The sequence below is a fragment of the Triturus cristatus genome, chromosome 7, assembly GCF_964204655.1.
Source record: "Triturus cristatus chromosome 7, aTriCri1.1, whole genome shotgun sequence".
NCBI classification, from domain to species: Eukaryota; Metazoa; Chordata; class Amphibia; order Caudata; family Salamandridae; genus Triturus; species Triturus cristatus.
Genome location: NC_140590.1, coordinates 792683887 through 792709103, shown reverse-complemented (window position 1 = coordinate 792709103; position 25217 = coordinate 792683887). Strand labels below are relative to the sequence as shown.

General features: G+C 49.8%; 1 protein-coding gene across 4 annotated transcripts in view; it reads left to right on the top strand.

Annotated features, from left to right (window-relative positions):
* LARP1 (La ribonucleoprotein 1, translational regulator) overlaps positions 1-25217 on the top strand; it is a 938019-nt gene that overhangs the window by 467054 nt on the left and 445748 nt on the right. For all 4 annotated transcript variants that reach the window (XM_085617634.1, XM_085617633.1, XM_085617636.1 and 1 more), the window contains exon 7: positions 843-1005. In XM_085617634.1, coding sequence (XP_085473760.1) covers positions 843-1005 — 163 coding nt within the window. The remainder of the gene's footprint in view (positions 1-842; positions 1006-25217) is intronic.

Here is a 25217-nt window from a genome sequence, read left to right as displayed (position 1 = left end):
TTAGCATATTTTTCATCTGTTAGTGCAGCAGGTAGACTTGTTGCTGGGTGAATCTTTCTGGATTGTTCTGCAGTCTAATCGTTGGGTCCTGAACACTGTCGTTTCTTGTCTCTTGTTTGTTTTGTTTTTCTTGTTGGGCATAGACTGTTGGCATTTGGTGCCTGTTCCATCTTTTCTGGATGTCAGATGCCTACCCAGAACCCCCCCTGTTCATGCTTGCAATCGTCAGATTATTTTCTGCCGTTTTGTCGAAGAAATGTTGAAGTTTCACTCAAAACACCATTGTAGCAGAATGATGATATTCACCTAGGGATCCACCAAGAAACACTGAAGTAGGTGGGGCACCTGGGCAGACAGGCAGAGGTTGGAGAATGCGCATCTAAGGGGCATCCTGCTCTTGGGTGAGAAGGATAACCCGCCCTTTAGGTTCTGCCAGGAGTGCCACCACAAGTTAACGCAGTTACATCCACCAGCTGTGCAACCTTTGCCTGCTGAGAGACCACAACATCAAGGGCTACAAGGCATGTGTAGAGTTCAAGCTGGATCGGCTGTGATGTTTTCTGTGTAACTGATGGCACGTTTTGTGCCTTACAGTTAATCTGTATGTGGTCCATGTACATGGCGTGGCATGTTCTAATGTTTGATATCAGCAAAAATAATTACAGTACAAAACTAAGATTACAAGTAAGTAACTTTACCTTTATTAGTATGGAAGCCATTGCCCTATAAGATTAATTTTAGCGTTAACCAAATGTGGTACTTTTGATATATTTCATTTGGGTACTCTATCGATTAACATAGACCAACCAAGTAGTTCATAATATATATATTTTTTTTTACAGCACACTTTGACTACCAGTATGCATATCGAAAGTTTGACAGTTCGGATGGATCACGCAGTGGAAAGTATGCTAGTAATATCACATATTATTACGACAATGTGAGCAGCTCTGAACTATACAGTGTGGATCAAGAGCTTCTAAAAGACTACATTAAACGACAGATGTAAGTGTTTTTTGACTCACAATGGAAAGGTTAAATCTACACAACGCACTGTTCATTGCTTTGGCTGTTTTCAGACAGGGATGGGTGGAAGAGCCTTGTCTAGTCAGCCCCATACTTTATAGCCAAAACAACCTCATTTGGTCTTTAAATGGTGATGTTTTCTGATAGGAGCACGTTTACCATTTTACATTGATAGTCCATTGTTTAATCAAGCAACACTTGATATATCTTTGTGTACAGTGTATCTTGTATATAACCACTAGCTAGATGGGCAACATATTGTTGGGTTGAAGTGTTCTAAACTTGATCAGCACCTGCTAAAACATATTTTTATTTTTGACCGGTGATAACATTTTCCCTCTAGAAAAGGGACATGCAGTCAAGGTTTCACATTTGTAACCATCCGTGGTGACTTTTCTTTTATTAGGCATTTACATGGGAACAAACGTATTATACTCATTTATTACACATAAAAAATATCCAAACCCTAATTAGAAGCGTGACAAAAGGCGGTTTACTCTAATGAGCGGGTGTTTAAAGTCAAAAACAATTCCCTAGTTAGAAAAGGGCGACAGATTTTGAGCTGAGATTTCAGTATTATAATCCAGGCCAAAGATAATAGGATCATATGACTTGAGGAAATGGGTACCACATATTGTACTGACCTTTTATAAGTAAATCATTCCACAAGTTTTAAATAAAGAGGAAATCCTTTAAACCATGAGACCATCTTTATTGGGGTTCACATCTGACAAGTTGGCCCCCAAAAATTCCTAAAACACCCCCTTAAGCATATGATTTATTACGCGTTAATTTCTGTATTCACAAGATGGATAGTTCTACAAATTCATTGCACTTACAAGGTCCCAATCTAAATATGTAAGAGCTAGTGTATCAGGATGTAATCTAATGTATTTTCAAAGTAATGTATAGCAACCATTTACTTTCAGCCTTTAGAAATGCCATAGTGAATGGGCGGAGCTCCAGTCGGGGGTCCTGGAATCACAGAATCAAGACTTTTTTTCAGATGAATATAATTGAACATTGCAGTGGTAATGATGTCATGTTGTGCTTTAACTGTTAAAGTCACAAATCAATTAAATCTGATAAGTTGGCTGATAACATTTCTCCCTTTTCCCCTAAGAGTGAGATAGCCTTTTGATATGGTTAAAAGTCTATAATTCTGGGCAGTTCTTATAGACACTCCTCACTGCAGATTTCTCACTTTGTGACTATCCCCAGGTGCCAGATGTGACATTGGACCACTATAAAACCGCCACCTTTGCCCTGACTGTTCCTTTCTTTCCGCGTCTTCAGATGGATCCGAAGCGAGCAGAACTTTCTATTAGGAAGAAATCTTTCCAGCAAAATTACTGCAGTGTCCAGATATGGGATCCCAAACAGCAGGTTTAAAGCTTGTGATAGTCAAAGAAAGCCGTAGCAATGGTCCCAGTCGAGGACGCATTTGCCTTCCCACTCCCAGGACCTAGCCAGAGATTGCTCTGCATCGAGATCCAAAAGTTAAAGTACAGCAGAAATCCGTTTTCCATGGTGCTGCCGCTCCCATCACGGAGTCATGCGACGCTCCAGGTACCTCTAAGCCTCGTAGCCCCTTACGGTGCAAACTCCAAAAAGCTCTTCTACTTGACCATGTTCTCCCTCAGCGTACAGTCAGACATGCTGCTTTGTAAGGAGGCTGCAGCTGCCATCTTCGGTACCCCTTAGATCACTCTGTGCTTTGGTTCCCAAAGGATCAGAGGTGGCAGCCTGTCTGAGTCCTGTATTCTCATCAAGCACTGACCACGCCACTATACCTTCACCTGAGATCAGACCTGCCTTTTAGCATGGTGCTTCCAGCTCCAGCACAAAAACTCACACCAAGCCTGATAACTTTCACTAATTTGGAAGTTCGATCCTGTGATCGCAACTGCATTATTTTACTTTCTATGATGCGTATAGGAAAGAGTCCCTTTTTGCATGGCTACCTCTTAACTTTTTTGCCTGATGCCAGCTTAACTGTGTGCGCGCAATGGGTCCCTGCTAACCAGGCCCCAGCGCCTGTTCTTTCCCCAAACTGTACCTTTGGTTCCACAAATATGCACAACTCTGGGACACATGCAAGTCCCTTATAAATGGTATGTGAGAAAGTGCCCTCTTTCTGCATGGTAGCTCCCACTCTTTCCTGAACTGCTGATGTGCTTTGCCTGTGCCCTGGGCTGCTGCCTATCTGGTACCCAGGGCCTATGTTCTTACCCTAAAACTGCATTGAAAACAAAACCCAATTGGCATGTCTGGCCACAGGTCGGCCTCTGGTAAATGGTACCACAGGTACCCAGAGCACTGTGACCAGGGAAGGCCTCTAAGTGCTGCAGCAATTATTGTGCCCCCCTTAGAGGTCCTGTACCTTTACACTCTCACACTGCCTTTGCAGGCTGCATGTCATGGTGCAGAACAAAGTGAAGAGTCTAACCCACTCATCCCTGTGTGCCATGCCTACAACCCACTGCCCTGGCATAGATCAGTCACCCCTCTAGCTGGGTGCTCTATACCAGTGCTGAGAGTACAGGTGCATGAGCCCTGTACCCCTACAGTGTCTAAGTCCATTCTTAGACAGTTTGAGTGCAGTGCTGCCATTAAGAGTATATGGTGCTGGGAGCTTGTCATTATGGACTCCACAGCACCATAAAGGCTACACTGAAAACTGAGAAGTTTGGTATCAAACTTCTCAACACATTAAACAAACACTGATGCCAGTGTGAGATTTAATGAAAAATGCACACAGAGGACATCTTAGAGATGCCCCCTGAAAAACGACCTGCCTCTGGTGGGTTCCCTGACTGGTGTACACCAGCCTGCCACCACGATACATGTTTCTGGACCCCTAGGGTGGGAGCCTTCGCTCCCTGAGCCCAGAAACAAAGCCTTTCCTGCACAGAGGTGTTCCCACCTCCCCCAGGCCAGGAAGAGCAATCTGTGGCAGGGGAGGTTCAAAGGCCTGACAGCCTTTGTAACGCGACTCCTTGCCTCTCCTGCGATCAGGTGCAGGCCCCCTTCCTGTCTCCCCTCCTTTTCGGCGGGAAGACAGGCAGTTTCCGGAGATCCTGCACCAAAAATAGTTTTGTCCTGCAACTAGCGACCTCCAGAACCCCGGGGAGGACTGACTTCCTTCAACAAAGAGCGGATCTCCTGTGAACAGCAGCTCTGTTCAAAAGAAACACCAAACAAAGACTCTGAGCCTGCTGAGGAAAAAGAAACCAGACGCCTGAAACCACCACTGCATCCGTTCATGTGGCCCACCCGTCCCAGCGAGGTCTCTCCAGCAAACTTATCAAGGAAACAACCAGGCGCAGCAGCAGGGTCAGCAACAGCAAAGCTGGCAGTACCAACCGAGGGGTCAGGCCTTTTGGGGGCGATCGAACGGACGAGGACAAACTAGTAGAGGTGGACAGCAACCCGCCTCTTAGTGACTCCGCTGGTCCAAACGTGCCCACCCAGACACCATCTCTAGTGGGACGGCACAACAAAAGACTCAAAAAGAAATTAGACACACACAAAGGAGAAGTCATCGAACATGTAACACCGGTAGGAGGCAGACTTAAACACTTCTTCCAGGAGTGGAAGAAGATAACGGACAAATGGATACTCAACATCATACAGTTCGGCTATTGTATAGAACTGGAAAAAACGCCACCAAACAGGCGGCCAACCAACAAAACGCGCTCCACAAGAGACCACTCGCTCCTCCTGCAGGAGGCACAAGAACTCCTCCACAAGGAGGCGATAGAAACAGTGCCGTACAAGGAAAGACACAAGGGAGTGTACTCTAACTACTTCCTCGTACCAAAAGTGGACGAAACGTTAAGACCCATCCTAGACCTACGGTTTTTTAAACCGATGCATAAAAACGCAAAAAATTCAAAATGACGTCCCTACAGGAAGTTATACCACAAATAAGGAACAGGGATTTTATGTCCACTATAGACTTCAAGGATGCCTACCTACACATTCCCATGAACCAAAAACACAAGCATCTACTGAGGTTTGGCATCAACAAAGCGCAGTACCAGTTCACGACCCTAGCTTTTGGACTGAAATCCGTGATAGCGGCACACCTACGGAGGCAGGGAATACATGTATATCCCTACCTCGCGACTGGCCGGTAAAGACTAACTCCTACAACCAATGCAAACTACATGCTCAGCGGGTCACACACACGCTGACAACTAGGGTTTTTGATACATTGGGGAAAGTCCTCGATAGAACCAGAACAGGTGAAGATCTTTCTGGGCGCACAGATCAACACCATTCAGGGCAGGGTGTTCTCCAGCGAGAAGAGAACCTTTGCCCTGCTAAAGGAGACCCGTCAATACCGGAAGGGGCAAGCTCTGACAGTGAGCAAGCTCATGGGGATTATGGCGTCCTGCATACACCTAGTCCCAAATATTCGACTCCACATGAGACCATTCCAGGAATGGCTCCAACAACAATGGTCACAGGCAACAGGGAGTTGGGAAGATCTAGTGGTTGTAACGCACGCAGTGCAAGAGGAGATGGCGGTGGTGGAACAAAGAACATAGAGGGGAAGCCATTTACACCTCCAACAGTGACCATCGCAACAGACGCATCCCAAATGGGGTGGGGAGCGCACAAGAACCGGCTCAAAGTAAGGGGTTTGTGGACACAAACAGATGCCATCAAACACATCAACTACCTAGAACTAAAGACAGTGTTCCTTGCCCTAAAAGCCTTCCAGAAACAGCTGTACGGGCAAAGGGTGTTAATGCAAACAGACAACAGCACAACGATGTTCTACATCAACAAGCAGGGACACAATCAGCGGCGCTATCAAGGCTAGCGCAGGAGATATGGAGATGGACCATCCCACTACAAATAGACCTCCTGGCGATACATCTACCAGGGAAGGACAATGTGGAAGCAGACACTCAGCAGGCAGACATCAGCATCCCACGAGTGGGAGCCCAATCCACAGGAAACGCAAAAGCTATTCAAGAAGTGGGGGACCCCACAAATAGACCTGTTTGCAACACACCAGAATGCAAAATGCCAATACTTCGCATCCAGGTCAGCAATCCCAAGGAAATGCCCTATGGATAACTGGTCGAAGACATTTGCCTACGCGTTCCCCCCCCACCCCCGATGCCGCTGATGCACAAGGTGCTCGCTCAGCAAGTGCAGAACCAGCAACATGACGATTCCGGTAGCACCACAGTGGGCCAGGCAGTCCTGGTTCTCACAAATAGTGGAAATGGCACAGGGGCCACCACACAAGTTCCCAAAAAGAGACCTGATCTCCATGCAAAACGGAAGGGTGCTCCACCCAGAACCAGAGAGCCTCACCCTAACAGCTTGGCTCCTGAAGACTTCGCGCACCTAAAGCTCCCAGAGAGCACGCTGGCGGTGCTGCGGGAGGCATGGAGACCCACCACACAAGTGTTATGTAGCAAAATGGAAAAGGTTCACCAAATGGTGCATCCAGAAGAGTATCACCAGGGAATCAACAGTGCTAAGATACTTAACACACTTGCTAAAGAGTAACCTAAGCTACACCTCGCTAGGAGTTCACCTAGCAGCAATAGTAGCCTATACAAGAGGAGAAACCAGGAAAAGTTTCTTTACATCCCAGGTGGTAAAAAAATTCCTGAGGGGGCTGTGAGAAAGTGGCTCTGTATATACTGTTCCCTAATAGATACAGGGTGTACAGAGTCCACAGTCCCCCAGAGGCTGATAGAGGTCAAAGTTAGGTCTGACCTTACTCTCAAAAGTGGTAGCTTGGTCGAGCAGTAAGGCAGTACCAGAGGACAGTGTAAAGCATTTATTGTACACACTCAGTCAGCAAATGGTTTCACACACTCAATAACTGAACTCTAGGCCAATGGTTTATATATATAAAATATATGCTTGTTTTTATTTTTAGAACCACAAAGGGGATAAAAATATACTTTCTCAGAATGAGAGGTTGAATATAAATACTTTTGTCTTAAGCAATACATTTTTGTAAACAGTTACAGTTGGTTGCAATAAACAATCCTATTTCCTAAACATAACAATGCATTGAGCTCAATGGTAAATTCAGGTTATTTGTAATAAATTGTATTTCAGATTACTTTTGGAATTCCAGGTCTGGCTCCTAGATGCAGCTCTGGGTCAGTATTCAGAATCAAGTGATGAAAGTCGACTTAATAACTGTAATGATTTTTAAATAATATTTAGCTATTTCAAAAGTTAGCACTTAGAAAATATTTCAAAGAAAACATTCAATCGATCTCTATGGCAAGAAATTCAAATTGCAGGTAGAGTACTTTATCGTTACTTTAGTAATCCAGGACTGGGTACCTAGACCCAGGACTGGGGTCCTTATCAGAAACAGGTAAGTAATTTCGTTTGCAGAAATGGTACGATTTTAAAAGAATATTTCAAATTTGCAAAAATAGACACTTAGAAGAAATTTCACAGAAAAGCAGACAATGGTTTCCTATGGGAGAAAAATGAGTTAGAGGTAAGTATAGTTGTGGACACTTTTCAGAGTCAGGGCTGGGCACCAAGATCCAGCACTGGGAGCTCACCTAGGAGCAGGTGAGTAAATTCGTTTTTGTCACTTGGCTGATTTTTGGTGAATATTTGCAGTTTTGAAAAGTTCACACTTAGAAGATTTTTGAAGAAAAAGCCAGTCAATGTTACCCTATGAGGAAAATGAAGTTAGCGGTTTAAGGGTAAGTACTCGACTGGCAGAGTTGAAATTCCGGGCATAGACTCAGGGGTCCCCCAGTGTCAGGTAGGTACAGTTGGTTCACCCTCAGCGGTTTCAGGACGGCCGGGTGCAGAGAGAGTTAGGCCCAATGTTATCCTATGAGGGATAGGGGGGGCCTTGGTTGGTGGCTGCTGTCTGGCAAGCCACGCGGCTGTGGGAGCTGGGCTCCTGGTCACTTACTCAGGGCAAGTGGGGAAGTAAGTTAGTGTAGAGAGTGCACTGCCAGGGCCACTCGGGCGGCTGGGTGCAGGGTGCTTTTGAGCCTTCGGGCGCTCAATAGAAATCAATGGAAATGTTCCGGTTTGGAAAAAGGCTGCAAGCTCGGGGACGAGGATGCTTCAGGTGCCACCACCACTTCGAGAGGTAAGTTGGGTAGTTGTCGGTTAGGTGGGTACCCCGGGATTGGGCACAGGGGGCCGCAGGGCGCCGGGTGCAGGAGTGCCTTTTGACGTCGGAAATCCTACCCTCTTGTTGATCGCGGTTGGGGTGGCACTCTGTTCTGAGGCTGCAGGGTTCTTCCGGGATGTCGAGGGGGGGTCCTTGGGTGCCGGACTCGGGGTCACAGTCGCCGTGGGGTCGTCCTCAGGGTCTTTGTCCACTCCAGCACTGGCCAGGCTTGGCTGGTGCAGAGTGGGTTGGGTCCGCGGTTCCGGGCTGCTACCAGGGGTTAAAAATAGGTTTCTTGAGTAGAGCCTCTACTCATGGAGTCCCAGGGGCTTAGAGCCAAGAGGTAGCCAGGTCCTCCGGGGTTGGTGAGGTTGCTGGCCACGAGAGATGCCGCGCTGTTGCAGGTTCGAGAGTCGACAGGGCGGTAGGGCTGGAGCCAAAGCAGTTGGTGTCTTCTCTTTTTCGCAGCTGCAGGGCAGGTCCTTGTTCTTCTTGCTCTTCTTGTAGTTTTCTATCTGGAATCTGAGGAAGGAAGGTTCAGGGTGCCCCTAAATACTAAATTTAGGGGCGTTACAGGTAGGTGAAGGCCAGGGACCAATGGGTCCTTGTCCTGGGGTGGGTACATCCCCTATCCTGCCTCTCTCCTGTGGGAGGGGGGCAGTAGCCTAATCCTGATAGGGTAGGGCCTCCCATCTTCAAGATGGCGAGAGCCCGGAGATGTGCTTCACCTCCCCTCCCCCACCTGAGGGGTGGGGTGGGCAGGCTGGCACATCCCCTGTCCTTGTATGGGGTTTCCGGCCAAGCTTTCCGCCAGAGTGGGGGGTTGCAGTGGCCTGGGGAAACTCCAAATGGCGGCATGCCTTTGAAGCTTCCCTTTGCTCGTCCTGGGGGAGGAGATTTCTCACCTCACCCAGGATGTGCATTGTTGCAGGCCCGGGAGAGCAGGAGCTCTCCCACCCAGGGGTCCAGCAACGTGTCTGCTGTGTGGCAGCCTGGGCAGCCTCAGAGCAGACGTGGATTGTAGGTTAGCTGTAAGGGGGCATCTCTAAGATGCCCTCTGGGGTGCTTAGTACATTAAATCCCACACCGGCATCAGTGTGGGTTTAATGTGCTGAGAAGTTTGATACCAAACTTCCCAGTCTTCAGTGTTGCCATTATGGTGCTGTGGAGCTCGTGTTTGACGAGCTCTCAGCACCATGTACTCGTACATGGCAGCACTGTACTTACAGTGCCCAGGAATGGACCTGGGTACTGTAGGGGCACAGGGCTCCTGCTCCTGTGCCCACACCATAGGAGTAAGGCACCCAGCCAGAGGGGTGGCTGACATATGCCTTGGCAGTGTAGGTGATGGGCATGGCACACAGAGATGTGTGCCATGTCGACTCTTTGTTTTGTCCTGCACCCAGACACTCAGCCTGCAAAGGCAGTGTGTGTGTGTAAGGGCACAGGGCCTCTAAGGATGGCACAATGAGTGCTGCAGCCCTTAGAGGCCTTCCCTGGTCACAAGGCCCTGGGTACCTAGGATACCATTTACTAGGGGCTGACATGTGGCCAGGGTTTGCCAATTGGGAGTTTGTTTTTTAGGGAAGGAACACAGGCCCTGGGCACCTGATTGGCAGGAGCCCAGGGCACAGCAAGGAAAAGTGCATCAGCTATTAGGCAAAAAGGGGGGGGGGGGGGGTTACTGCAACAGAAACCCACTTTCTCACAGGGGCCAAATGAATTCCCCCCCCCCCCCCCCCAAAGGATGCCACCGCTGGCAGGCATGGAACCTCAATGTAGTTCTAACGCAACTTATGAAGGCACCTTTCGAACCTATTCACAAGGCCTCTCTACATATGCTCACCATAAAGACAGCCTTTCTGGTGGCAATCACCTAGCTACGCAGGTTGAGCGAATTGCAGGCGCTAAAACTACAAGATCCCTACATCCAATTTCACAATGACAGGGTGGTAATGAAAACAGACCCACATTTCATGCCAAAGGTGGTGTCAAAGTTCCACATAGGCCAGACAATAGATACCAAGTTTCTTCCAAAAACCATCCACAAGTGCTGAGAGGGCACTGCACACTCCGGACGCTAGCAGAGCAGTGATGCATTACATTGAAAGGACTAAAGATTGTAGGAAAACAAAGCAATTCTTTGTGTCTTTCGCAAGCAGTTTCTTGGGAAGACTGGTAACTAAAAAGCACCATCACACGATTGATCGCACAGTCAATATAATTCTGCCACCAGCAGGCAGGCCAAGAACTAAAAGAAGCAGCACAAGCTCACTCTACCAGAAAAAAGGGAGCAACAATAGCTTTCCTGGCAAACACACCCATCCAAGAAATTTGCCTAGCGGCAACATGGGCTTCTGTGCACACGTTCACTAAGCACTACTACGTGGATATACAGATGAACAAGGAGGCACAAGTAGTTCAAAAAGTGCTTCAACATATATTCAACAACCAACTCATCTTCCACCCAGCTGCCACAAACCTAGCAAACCGCTACAAAGTCTATGCACAGCATAGTGAATCTAGAAAGATTCACGCTGCAAAACGAATAGTTTCTTACCTGTCGGTGTAGTTTTGCAGCTTGAAGACTTTCTGGATTCACTAGCGAACCCACCTCCGTCTGAACGATGAGACTGGAGGAAAGGGATTAAAAATGGAAAAAAACTTTGAAAAAAGAAGAGGAAAAACAAGAATAGCACAAGACAAGTGAAAAAGAATCCGAAGATGGCGCCCAAAGGTGGGAGCTTCCGGAGGGCCATGAAAAAAAGAGAAAAAATACTACGGTTCCGGTCCCAACCACTAGACCGCGGAATAATGCACGGCATAGTGAATCCAGAAAGTCTTCAAGCTGCAAATTACACTGACCGGTAAACTATTCGTTACTTTTTACTTACTTTTCTTACTCAGTGTTGGACACTTGGGTTCAGCACTGGGACCTTTCCTGCAAACAGTTGAGAACATTCAGTTAGTTTATTGGTGCGATTTTTAAGGAATATTCCTAGTTTTCAAAAGTAGACACTTCGAAATTTTTCTCCCAAAAAGTTTCTATGTTATCCTATGAGGAAACACAGGTCCTCAGTTTTGAGGTAAGTATTCGGTCTTCGAAGTTAGGGTTCTGGGACAAGACTCAGGGTTCTTCCAGGGTGAGTGAGGCAATGTTGTTGCACCCCCAGTGGCACTAGGGCGGCCGGGTGCAGAGTGTTGAGGCCCAATATTATCCAGTCGAGGATAGGGGGACTCCGGTTGGTGGCTGCTGGCAAGCAAGCCACGGGGTTGAGGGAGCAAAGCTCCTAGGGTTAAGCTCAGGGCAAGTTGGGGACCAGGTTAGCACCAAAGGGGCACCCTCAGCGGCACTAGGGCGGCCGGGTGCAGGTTGCGGTTTTGAGGTCAGGTGCTCTGTTTTCAATGGGGATTTTCGGTTTTGGTTTTCAGCTGCAGGTGCGGTCCAGGAAGGCTCCCAGGAGGAACCAACAGCTGGGCAGGTAAGTTGGAGGGCTCGGGTACGTAGGTGCACCTCTGGTTCTTTTCTCCAGGGCGCAGGGCGGCTGGATGCGGGGGTGTCTTGTCTTTTGAGGTCGGATTTCACCTTACCGGGCCACTCTGGTTGGGGGGGGGGGGGGGGAGTCTCTGTGCAGAGGCTGCAGGCGAAGTTGGGGAGTCTTGGAGGGGTCAACCCACGGTGAACTTGGACTTTGGAGCGTTGGGGGTCCTCACCAGGACCGGTGGGCCACTCAAACTCAGGCCGTAGGCGACGGGTGCAGTGGTAGCTCCAGGCGTCTCTTTTCTTTGTCCTCAGCAGGCTCAGTCTGTTTTCTGAGGTTTTTTTTAACAGGGCTGCTGTTCACAGGAGATCTGGTCTTTGTTGAAGGCAGTCAGTCCTCCCAGGGGTTCTGGAGGTAGCTAGCTGCAGGGCCAGACTATTTTTGGCGCAGGATCTCTGGAAATTGCAGACGGGCCGGTAGGGCTGGGGCCAAGTCAGTTGTTCTCTGCAGTCTCCTCTGCTGGGCGTCTTCTTTCGTCCTTTTTTCTTAGGTTGCGGGAATATGCCTTCTTGGTTCAGGGCTGCCCCCTAAATAGTGTATTTAGGGGGCGTTTTAGGGGGTCTTGATGGCTGTAGCCAATGGGCTACTGACCTTGGGGTGACTACACCGTTGGTGTGCTCACCCCACGTGGGGGAGTGAGGACAATCCCTAGTCCTGCTTCGGGAGTGCCTGCCATCTGCAAGATGGTGAGCACTGGAGAGTGGGCTTCACCTCTCCTCCCCCACCTGAGGGATGGAGTTGGCAGAGGTGGGCACATCTCTGGGCTGGCTAGTTTTTCCTGCCGAAAGGGAGGAGAGACAGAATGGGGCCGCTCCTGCTAGCATGAGAGGCTGTGGGTCACATTACAAAGGCTGCCAGTCCTTTGAAGCTCCCCTGTCACAGATGGCACTTCCTGGCCTGGGGGAGGTGTGAACATCTCAGCCCAGAAAAGGCTTTGTTTCTGGGCTCAGGGAGCGAAGGCTCCCACCCTAGGGGTCCAGAAAAATGTCTCGTGGGGGCAGGCTGGTGTGTACCAGTCGGGGAACCCACCAGAGGCTGGTAGTTTTTTAGGGGGCAGCTCTGAGATGCCCTCTGTGTGCATTATTCATTAAATCCCACACTGGCATCAGTGTGGGGTTTAATGGGCTGAGAAGTTTGATACCAAACTTCAGTTTTCAGTGTAGCCATTATGGTGCGGTGGAGTTCGTAATGACAAGCTCCCAGCACCATATACTCTTAATGGCAGCACTGCACTTACAATGCCTAAGAATGGGCTTAGACACTGTAGGGGTACAGGGTTCATGCACCTGTACCCTCACCACTGGCATAGGGCACCCAGCTAGAGCGGTGACTTATCTATGCTAGGGCAGTGGGTTGTAGGCATGGCACACAGATGTGTGCCATGTCATCTCTTTTCTTTGTTCTGCATCAAAACATGCAGTCTGCAAAGGCAGTGTGTGTAAAGGTACAGGGCCTCTAAGGGTGGCACAATAAGTGCTGCAGCCCTTAGAGGTCTTCCCTGGTCACAGTGCCCTGGGTACCTGTGGTACCATTTTCCAGGGACTGACCTGTGGCCAGAGATGGCAATTGGGTTAGTTTTGGGGAAAGAACACAGGTCCTGGGAACATGATTGGCAGGGACCCAGGGCACACCAAGAAAATGTACATTAGTAGTGTGGCAAAAAGTGGGGGGGTTACTGCAACAGAAACCCACTTTCCTACAGACATCAAACGCTTCCTCCAGGAGGAGAAGTTCAAAATGTTGACATTGGCTCAGGTCCTGTCTGCCATCGACCCTGGAGACTGGTGTTCACGGACAACAGTTCCTCCATGTGGTATTGCAGCAAACAGAGTGGTGTTGGGTCATGAACCCTGTGTCAGGAGGCCCTTTGTCTCTGGAAGTGGCTGGAACATCAGGAAATGTCCTTGGTGGTTCAACACCTGGCAGGTTCCCTGAACGCCAGGGCGGACAAACTCTGCTGCCGGTGCTTGATGGCTCACAAATGGCGTCTTCACTCGGAGGTGGTGCAAGGTCTTTCAGCAGTGGGAAGAGCCTTGGTTATATCTATTCGCCACTGAAGCGAACGCGCAAAGTCAGCAGGTCGGCGCGTTGGCATTTCCAAGGCGGGACTCGCTAGGCAGTGCTTTTTGACGCGAGTGGAGTTGTGGTCTTCTATACTCTTTTCTGTCTATACCAATTCTGCCCAGAGTGCTGAAGATAAAGCGCGACCGTGCCCAAGTATTTCTTGTGGCTCCAGACTGGGCACGAAGAGTCTGGTATCCCGAGCTCTTGAACATGGCCATTGATCCTCTGATCAGACTGCCCCTTTGGGAGTAACTTCAGCAGGGGACAGTTCTCCACCCAAACCTGTCCAGCCTCCACATCCTTGCGTGGTAAGTAAGTGGTGACAGTTGACAGCCTTCGGCCTTCCTCCTGAAGTCTGTAATGTTATCTTGGCAGCCAGGCCAGTCGTCCAGAATATGCCTGTAGATAGAACAACTTTTTGGCAAGGTGCACAGCAAAAGCTGTGGATCCCATTTCTCCCCACCTTTCTGAGGTTTTCCTCTTCATGCTTTCCTTGCGCAAGCAGTGCTGTGCTCTGGGCACCCTCAGTGGCTATCTTTCAGCCATTTGCGCCTGCCTTCGCCTTCCTGATCAACCTTTTATTTTCAAGTCCCCTATTGGAAATCGCTTCCTTAAGGGCATTACTCGCCTGTTTTCTCCAATACCTTTCGTAATGCCCCAGTGAGACTTGAACCTTCTTCTGACTTAACTTATGTGTGCTCCTTTCGAGCCGCTACATCATTGCCCTCACAGACACTTGACCCTTAAAAACTGCTTTTTTGGTTGCCTTCACCTCTGCTCGCAGGGTGTGTGAGCTTCAGGCTTTCTTCCAAACCTAGTTTCCTTTTCTTCCCAAAGTGGTTACCTCCTCTAACATAGGATAGGGCACCCCCCCCCCCCCTCATCCTTGAGGGGAGGCTCCACCGTCTGGATCCAAAACGTGCACTATCATTTTATTTGGAAAGCACAAAAAAATTCCCGGTGGATGATCAGCTCTTTGTTGGCTATGTGGACGCCAAGAAAGGTCGGGCAGTGCAAAAAAAGAACCATTTCCCAAAAGGTCATTCTTTGCATTAATTTTTGTTATCCCTTGGCAAAATAGGAACCTCCAGTAGGGTTGCACGCCCATTACACCATTCATGACATCTGCCAGCCAGCCTCGTGGGCTTCTTTGCACACGTTCAGTAGACATTACTTCCTGGACTGAGCAGTACGGAGAGACTGCTTTTTTTGGCCGCTCAGTTCTTCAGGACCTTCTGGTGTGATCTTGGTTCACAGACCCACCTTGGGGGTTGGTATTGCTGGGGTATCTATTCTAAGGTAAGGAATCCATAAATAGCAGTCTCTTTCAGATGAACAAGTTACTTACCTTCAGTAACTATATATCTGTACGAGACCTATTAGTTAAGGATTCCTTACCGCTCCCCCCATCCTCCCGGTTCTGAGAACTGACTTCTAGAGTAAGGGACTCCCTTTCAGGGCCCTAGTTTTGTGCACCAGTGGTCAGTGTCTTGCATGGCTCTGTGCTTCTGGCGTGGAATGTAGTGTAAAGAACTGATGCAGGCGCGGCGTCAAAGATACCACGACGCCAACGACTAACGCCGAGTCGACCGACACGCAGGGTTACTGCTAAAGAATAAATTCTCTGGATCCAGTCTTGACGCCTGGGGGTAATTCTAAGGTAAGGAATCCATAACTAATATGCCTCTTACAGATATATCGTTACCGAAGGTAAGTAACTTGTTCGACTGGTCCCTACCAGCCAGCCACCACCAGACCTGTTTCTGAGCTCATGGAGTGAGCCTTTGTGCTTTTGGGGGTCAGATACAAAGCCTGCTCTGTGTTGGAGTGCTTCACACCTCCCCTGGCAGGAACAGCAACACTTGGCGGTGAGCCTCAAGGCTCTTACCTTGTTATGTGATGATTAGGGCAGCTCCAACTAGTTGAGATGCCGGTCTCCCCGTCTAGACCTCATTTTTGGCAGCAGGACAGGCGGTACAATGAGCAAGCAGAGTAGTAGTAGCCTGACCCACCCCTCGGGTTGCCAGGAGCTAAGGTGAAGCTCTCTCTTAGAAATTCTCCATCTTGAATTGGATAATTAGGCCCTTTATGAACAGGGATGTGCCTCTCTACCCGAAGAGAGGGTGCCCCCCCCCCCCCCCCCCCAAGGGGTGTAGTCACCCTAGGGGACAGCTAGTGGCTGTTGCCACCTGACCCCACTACCGCCCTTAAATCTAGCATTTAAGAGCTCCCCAGAAACTTGTTGCTAGGGTTGGAGAACCTACGAAAGACCGAAGAGCTGTGTAGCAGTGGAGAAGACAGACTTGGCCCGTGCCCTACCGGCCTGTCTCCTCCAGCGACCCTGCTCCAAGAAACCAGCGTGGCCCATAGCCATAAACCTCCAAGAACTCCGGGGACCTGTGCTTTCTTCAACAAACGCTCTGGTCTCCTGTGGACACTGGATTTGCCCAGCCAAGAACCCAACATAAGGATCTTGGATCCAGGCAGATCCGCAGCACTTGCACCACTCTGCACCAGACTCCCACTGCCCGAGTCTGACCCAGTGGCCCCGGCGATCCTGGCTTGGGACCAGCTCTGAACGATCTCTCCTTACCACCGCCTCTATGCCTGTAGCGTCAACCTGAAGAATCGCCTTGACCGCATCTGGTGGGAAAACCAGACCCCAAAAGACACCCTTTCACCCGCAGCTTCACGGCTTTGGTGTGTGCCCAAAGGACGGTGTCCCGGCATCCCCCACTATCTAGCTTACCCCTCCAGTTGTGGGATTCCTTTAGTCAATTTTCGGAATTGAGCCTGCAGCTGTTTTCCCCAGCCGAGGATCTCCATTGCTTTCAACAGGGCTCCTGAAGCCTCCTTGGCACTCTGCAACCTGCCGCAACTGCGCCACTGGTGGTGCAGTCTTAGTTATTTTTGGTGGCCTCTCCAGTGCTGATCTTAACCTCCAGGGCCTGTGTTCCTGAACTGCAGGTGCTTACCTGTAACTAGTTTGCGCTATATAAAACTAAAATAAAAAGTGCGTCTTCGAGTTGCCTCATAGGATAACATTGAGTCCCGTGACCTCTGCACCTGGCTGCCCTAGTGCAGCTGGTGGTGCAGTACCCACCTTGATCCGACCCATGCCCACTGTTGACCAGACCCCCTGGAGACTGAGCTTCAAAACCACTTTCTACCTGTAAGTTACTCATCTATACTTTTCCAGTAGGATTGCATTGGTCTCACTGTATTGTACGAGGTGTGATCCTACATACAAAGTATCTATTACTGTAGTGAAAAACCTTTCTTGCACATGTAAAGTATTGTTTAATGCTATACAAACATATTGCCAGTGATTTGAAATTATTGCACATACGTTTACTTGCCTGTAACTGAGTTCAACTTGGTTCCTAGGAATAAAAGTAACTAAAGTAATCTTTCTACAAACATTGCCCGAGTCAGTCATTGATTGTGTTTTCCTGCCTTGGATAACTATGTACACCAAATGTATTCACACTACCCTCTGATAAACCTAACTGCTCAGTCCAGCTACCACTAAATTGAGAGTAAGAATTATCTGATACACATGTAGCCACAGATTCCTTACCTTTGATCTTCGAGGCGTCAGGCTGGATTAAGAAAATATTTCTTAGCAGTACCCCTGCACACCGGTAGGTAGCGTCGACTCCATGTAACGTAGTCTTGTTCGTCCATATAACCGCCAGTCCAGAGTGCAGACGTCCGTTTTTTCTTTGTGCCAGCAAGCACCGATCTTTTGAAGAGTGCTACCCCCTGTCATGTGACAGACTTTTGTCGACTTCTTTGGTGAGTAGGATGTCATCCAAGAAGACTAACGGGGTTCAAGCCACGTGGCGCCTGTCACCTCGCCATGTCGATTATGGTCCCCCACAGTGTCTGGTGTCTGAGCACGACTCAAAGTTGTGCTTCGACTGCCGGGCCATGGAGCCGAAAGCTTTGAGGGTGCGGTCCCTAAAGCTGCTGGCGGCCGGCACCATGGTGGTCGCCTCATCAGTCTCGATCCTGATCCATCTTTCAGTCGAGAGGAAGGTCCGAGCACCTTTCCGGCGACTCAAAATGCTCTTTGTCGAAGTTGACGTGGCGGAGTCTGACCCTGCCTGCGCACCTTCATGCCCCGAAAGCTCTGATAATGGAGGAGTCCCGGGTTCCTTGCCTGCGGCTCCAGTGCCACGGCCTCCAAGTGAACCCGTTCCCGGGTCCGGACTGGCGCTGGTCGCACCTTCAAAGCGACCTTCCCTGACGCACCCAGTGCAGAGTTCCTTGGCATCGGCGGCACCCAGTGAGTTATTTGGCATCGGCGCCCATTGGTGGCGCCTCCTCAATCCTCATGCCAGACGGCACTGAGCCGGTTGAGCGTCCCCAACCGAGACCGGCGCCGACAGAGCTGTACGGTGCCATGTCGTTCAACCTGCCCTATTCTGACGGGTGGGGGGGTGGAGTGGATGAAGACTATTGGGATGGGGAGTAGGATCCCTTAGAAATCCAGCAATCACAAGAGATGGACAGGTATGAGGAACTGGGTGATGCCAGTGGTCTGGACACCTTTTCAGACTCTGGCAGGTTGTCTCCCCCTACCCTGGCTACAGAGGTGGGGGCATCTTTTGCTATGGTGGTGTGTAGGGCTGTGGCGGTTCTGGACCTGCAGCTCCCTACTGTGGCAGTCAAGACTAACGTCTTGACAGAGGTCCTGCAGCCTGGGGTCTTCAGCTTGGAACCCTTGTTGCCTTTTAATGAGGCCTAAACGGATGTCCTTCTGGGTACCTGGTCCAAACCCAGCACAAGGGCTCCTGTGAATAGAATGATTGCCTGCCGTCCTTGCCCTGTACTGGGCAAACCACTTTTCTTCACCACCCACTTCACCAAGCTTGTTGGTCCAAGCTACCACTTTCTGTGGAGCCTTCCCTTCCGCACCTCAGGACAGGGAATCCAAGAGACGGGAGTGTTTTGGGAAGATTTTTTTCTTCTCTCTGTCCTGCATTGCGGTCGGTGGGACAGGGTTGCGCCAGTGCTGCCCAGAGTGTCGGAGAATGACCGAGCTCTACTCTCCCATGCTATTTCTGATGGGAGAGACAGCAAAGTTCGCTATTAGATGTGGCTTGGACATAGCGGAGTGATTTCCATGACGGTGGCCGTCTGTCGCCACGCTTGGCTGAGAACGTCTAGCTTTTCAGGGGATGTCCAAGCCAACCCCATAGACATGCCCTTCGATGGCTCCCATCTCTTCGGAGACCAGGTATGCCGGCCTTGAGCGATTCAAGGACTCGCTGGCCACGGCCAAGTCCTTGGGCCTAACCACAACTTCCTGGCTGGCATCTGCTTTTTCTCTCATTTTGTGGGTACTGAAGGGGCTACCAAACGCTCCAACCCTATTCCAGCCAGAGGGCCCCGCAAGCTCAGCAGCCTCTGCGGTGCCGTAGACGCTATTCATCCCGTGAGTCGGGTGGCCAGAAGTCGAGCCAGTTCACAACCCCTCCTCCACCGCTAAACCTTCCTAGTCCAGTCCTCCAGGTTGGTGGCAGAGTACGCCATCGCCACCACTGGCAGGACATCACGCTGGACAGGTGGATGTTGCAAATAGTCCTCAGGGATATTCCTTTCCCTTTGATACTACCCCTCCATCCATGCCTCCAGTGTGCGATTGGCTGATGGAGGATCACCTTGCCCAATTCCTCAAGGAAGTAAAGGCTCTTTTGGGCAAGGGAGCTATAGAGAGGGTTCCAGGGCCAGAAGTAGGCTGTAGTTCCTGCTACTTCCTGGTCCCGAAGGACGGAGGCCTTTGTCCTATCCTAGACTTCAGAGCCCTCAACTACTTCCTCAAAAAGAAGTTAAAGATGCTCACCCTAGCTGAGGTCCTGTCGGTTTTGGACCCTGATGACTGGATGGTAGCGTTGGACTTGGGGGACGCTTATTTTTACATCCCCTGTGTCCTAGCCTATCGGTGCTACCTTCAGTTTACGATGGGCCACGAGCAATTTCAATTTGCAGTGCTCCCTTTTGGCCTTAGCAGCGCCCCTCTGGTGTTCCCAAAGGTGATGGCGGTGGTCGCAGCCCATCTGTGGAGATCAGGGATTCCAGTCTTCCCCTATCTTGATTACAGGTTGTTGAAGACGGGCTCGCCTCAAACAGTAGTCGTACACCTACAGATTATGGAAAACGTCCTGCATTTGCCGGGGGTTACTATCAATGTGTCGAAGTCACACCTGACCTCTCGGATGCTTCCTTTCATTGGAGCGGTTATGGACACGGTGCAGTTTCGGGCCTATCCTCCCGAACTGCGAGTCCAGGATATTCAGGCTATGATACCGATATTCCAGCCTCTATCCTGCATTTCGATGAGAATGAGGCCGTTGGGCCTCATGCATCCTGCTAGTGACCCATGCACGGTGGCACATGCGGGCTCTGCAGTGGGACCTGAAGTTCCAATGGGCACAGCTTCCGGGAAATCTCACCGATCTAGTTCAGATTTAGGTCACTGCGAGAGACCTGCAGTGTTTCCTAACAGACCCCGATTGTTCAAGGGCAGACCCCACTCCCTTTCCCACCCAGATCTCACAGTAGTGACTGATGCGTCCCTTCTGTGATGGGGTGGCCATCCAGGAGAGGTGGAGATCAGAGGACTCTGGTCTCCGACAGACACCAAGCTCCATATTAATCTGTTGGAGCTTTGGGCGATCCGACATGCACTGAAAGCCTTTTTGCCGTGGATAAAGGGAAGGCTTGTACGGACAACACTACTGCCATGTGGTACTGCAACCAACAGGGCAGAGTAGGGTTGTGGACTTTGTCGAGAGGCCTTACGTTTCTGGACTTACCTGGAACAGCAGGGCAATTCTCTGGTGGTTAAACACCTGGCCGGTTCGCTGAACGCCAGGGTGGACGAGCTCAGACGAACATGCCTTCAGGATCATAAATGATGTCTCCATCCGGAGGTGGCACAAGAGCTCTTTCCCATAGACTATCATTGCCCCTTTATGCTTTTTGGCACTGTTTATGCTTAAATTGTTAAAAATGCAGATTTCTGTATTCTCCCTTCTTGAATTTTTGTTTTGATCCTATTTGGCCCCTTTTTAGGTCTCGCCTGACCCAGCGCTTGGGAGCTGGTATGGCGAGACCTTAAGTGAGGGCTTCAAAAAATGCTACGGCCGGCTACAGCTTGCAGTGCGGGTGCGCGCATGCTGTGGCCGGCGGTAGCTTTTTTCCCCCCAGCTTTTTAGCCAGCTTGCTAGAACGTGCAACAAGCACGCGCGCTTGCGCGCGCATCCCTTGCGTGTTTTAGTGCGTCATCGCGATCACTTTCGCTTTCACAGCGATCGTGATCGCGATTACTTTCGTGGCCAATGCTTGTTTTCTCCAGTTTCCTCCTTTTTTAGATTTATTTATTCCAGTTTGCGGGTCTCCTCTTTCTTCCTTTGCCCATCCAACCTCCGTTATTGTTATTACTTTTTCGTTATATCTCCTGCCTCGTTTCCACCTAGTGTGCTTCCTTCCCCTCTCGTGTTAGTCCCTCCTTCCCACGTGCACCATGCAGTCCTTCCGCGTCTCACCTCTTTCCCCACATTTCTACCTGCGCCGTCTCTAATCCTATAACCATCCTCCCAAATTCGCTATCTTTCTACACCTGGTCGGTCTCATTTCCCTCGTTCTGACTGCCGTTGTCCCAGTACCTCCTGATGCACACCACTTCACGTCCCTCTCTTAACCTCTCTCTCACGCTCCTTCTCTCCTACGTCACTCCCCCTCATTATACCATGCCATTGCACCTAATCCTCTACCCCCCATCTCAGCCTACGTCTCACTACTTCCACATCATTACTTCCCCAACCCTCCTTTTGCTCCCTCTCACCACTTTTACGCATCTTCAGGTGCACACTCTTAAATTTGCACACACCCTTTTCATGCCCTGTACTCCCTTTCCTCGTGTCTCCTCTAGAGCAGCACTCTTTTAATGTTCTCTCCTCCACTTTATTCCTTCCCATCACTTCTTTGCCACCCATTTCTTACAATATCCCACGTATGAGCCCTCTCCCGCACTTTCTTTTCTTCCCTTATTACGCTTCCACATTTCATTCTTTCACCTCTTCGCTTCACGGCCTTCCTCTTCTCCTCTTCTCTCCACTACTTCCTCTGAAGCCTTTTCTCTCCCTTTTCCTATGCTCGCTCCCCCACCCTTCTCCTGCCCTCCACGCCCTTCACTTCTCCAGCATCCGTCTCATCCTCTCATCCGTATCTGTGTTTTCGTCTCCACCACCATAGTCTCATCTGTATCTCGTTATCTTCTCCACTCTCGCCTCATTGTCCTTAATTTCTCTCCCTCTGCTTATCCATCCTCATCTCCTTCTATTCTCCCTCACTCCTCTTTCTCATCTTCTGATGTTCTTTTCTCACCTTGCAGCGTCCCTCTACCCCTCTACCCGTGTAAAGCCCTTCTCTTCTCCACACCTCTTACTCTCTCCCTGCTCGCTTCTAGAATGTTTTCCGTCCCCACCGTCGCATATTCATCTACTCTTCCCCACTCCTCCCTTCTCAACTCTTTCTGGCCTCACCCAAACTCGCACCTTATTTCCTTCAGGAGAATCTGGATGCTTCACAGCTCTTCTGGCCTCGCTAACACCCCCCCCCCCGCCTCATCTTTCTTGCCCCCTCTCCAGCCTCCCTCCCCTCTGGCCTCTCCTCCCCATACCATCTTTCTTGCCCCTCTCCTCTCCAGTCTCCCTCCCCCTCTGGCCTCGCTGCCCCCCCCCCCCTCATCTTTCTTGCCCCCTCTCCAGCCTCCCTCTCTGGCCTCGCTTCCCCCATCTCTTTCTTGCCTCTCTCCAGCCTCCCTCCCCTCTGGCCTCCCCCCTCCCTATCTCATTCTTGACCCCTCTACAGCCTCCCTCTCCTCTGGCCTCGCTTCCCTCCACATCTTTCTTGCCTCCCTCCTCTCCAGTCTCCCTCCTCTCCAGTCTCCTTCTCCTCTGGCCTCGCTACCCCCACCCCTCCTCATCTTTCTTGCCCCCTCTCCAGCCTCCCTCTCCTCTGGCCTCGCTTCCCCCACCCTCCTTATCTATTTCTTGTCCCTCTCTTCTCCAGCCTCCCTCTCCTCTTGTCTGATTCCACTCCCATCTCTTTTTAGTTTTTCTTCACCTACATCCTCACCCTTATCTCAGCCACTCCCCCCTCTTCCCTCCACCTTCCATCCCTTTCTCCTGGTCCTTCTCTCCCACTCTTTATTCTCACCTCCCCATCAATTTCCTGTCCCCTCCCCATGCTTCACCATTTCTATTTTCTTTTCTCTCCTTCCATAGCTTCTGCTTTCTGTACTCGCCCCTCCCGATCCTGCCTCATCTTATCACCTTTTAGGTCTCCACCCTCCATCTTCCTCTTTATCCATCGATGTTCACTCATCTCCCCCGGCCTTCTATCATCTTTAGATCCCATTTCATCTCCTCTAGTATGCCCCCACTCTCCTTCCCCCTATCTAGTCCCCTCCTAAATCCGACACCTTCCTAATGCTGTCCTCACTTCACTTCCCCTTCACTTTCTCGTCTCTCACATTCTATCCCCACTGAACCTCCTGTTCTCTTAATCTTTGCCTTCCTGGTTCATTTCTCTCTAATTTTACATCCCCTTTCCTCTTCTTTCCTCCGTCCATTGTCCAGTATTCAATCTTTCATAGATTCACATGCTTGTATCTTCCCCGTCATGGTGGGAGTCTCACGGTAACAGAATAACCACAGCAGTATTAGAAAAAACTCCATAGCAAAATCCCATAGGGAATCATCTTATTTGGTAACCAAACCACATCATTATTTGGTCCAAGACTCAGCCAATCGGTTGCCAGCCCTGACATAACACTCCCCAGCAGAGCCTTCCTGCCTCAGATTTCCAACCGCCTTCGTGTGAGGAGTCTCCCTGAGCCTTGCTCAGTTTTGTTCCTGTGTGAACTTTTGACCTCTTGTTCATCTGGAAGTTCTTTCTGTTAATGGATTTGAGGTACTGTGCTTCATATTTTTGCTTACTATGGCTGAAAGCTCTAAAAAGAGGCTATTCAGGTCCTGCAGATCCTGTGGAAAACCTAGATTGTTTTCTGAAGACCCCCACAAGGACTGCTAGTATTGTCTGCACCCAAAACATGTGCCTAAAGACTGTAAGCATTGCAGAACCTTTTCTGCGAAAACCCTGCGGGAGATGGAGGCACGGCTTATGTTGTGGCTTCAAAAGAAGGTCACTTCAGAAGACAAAAGGCAGAGGCTTCTTCGTCTTCAGTTCCTCATACTCCTCTTAAAAAATCTACAGAATCCAGAGGAGTCTCCTCAGCTCCGTCGACGAAAATTGGGTCGTCGCCGGCTTTGATTTTAATAAAACCATCGACGACGACTCCGTTGACGACTACCATTTCGACGACAGCTGCGTCGACTGCGACGACCAAGACATCGTCGTCGAAGAAAGGCTAGTCGACAATCCCGTCGACGGGGAGGCTGGTTTCGACCTCGTAGACGACCCCATCGTCCGCGCCGACGATTACTTCGTCGACGACCACTTCGTCGACGATAATTCAGCTTTCCACGTCGACGCGATCTCCGTCGACAGGAGCTCCGTTTACGGCATCCTTTAAGTCTCCCAAGGGAAAGACAATCTCTTTAAAATCTATTCCATCGTCGACTGGCTCGTCGACGAAGAAGAAATAATCATCAGATTTTACAGCCTGGACAAAGATTTCTCCGCTTCCTCCATCTAATCTCCTGGAATTGCAGTCAGAAGACGAAGAGTCTTCAGGAGTGGCATATAGCCCGTCTCAACTTCAAATTAAGAGCCAGGAGACTGACGATAATGAATATCCTGAGGTTCAGGAAGTCTTCTCTTTCCACGATCGTCCTGCACAGGATTCAAGGAGATACCAGTCATTTCAGCACACATGACTACGAAGAGGAGGAAGATCCTCAGCCTGATTTTAGAGGGGACACTATCTCAATGCCGATTTCCCTAGTAACTGACTTGCGGCTTATGATAAATGATTACTATCGACGTTTTGCTGACGCTAACACTCAAGCGTCAAAAACTTAAGATAAGCCTGCTCAAGTTCAACCACCTCATTCCTCTCCCAAGAGTACAACTCAGAAAATTCAATCTCTTCCTATTGTGACAATTAGGAACGATTTAGAGGAAAGTGACACGGATCAACCAGAAGGATGCTGAGGTTGGGGATGAATTGGACCAATATATTCTTCCAACTACTCCGTCTCCATCTCCTTCACCGGCGAATTCTCCGCCACAAGACATAGGAGGTTTCCATGATATCATGGAGAAAGCGTAAAAAAGATTTGAGCTTCTGCTTCCAGTACAAGAACCAGAGTGTTTCCTCTATGATTTCAAAGAGGATTCACGGAAACCCATTAGGTCTATACCAATAATCGCTCACATTTGGGAGGAAGGATTAAAAATGAGGAACCCGGCTT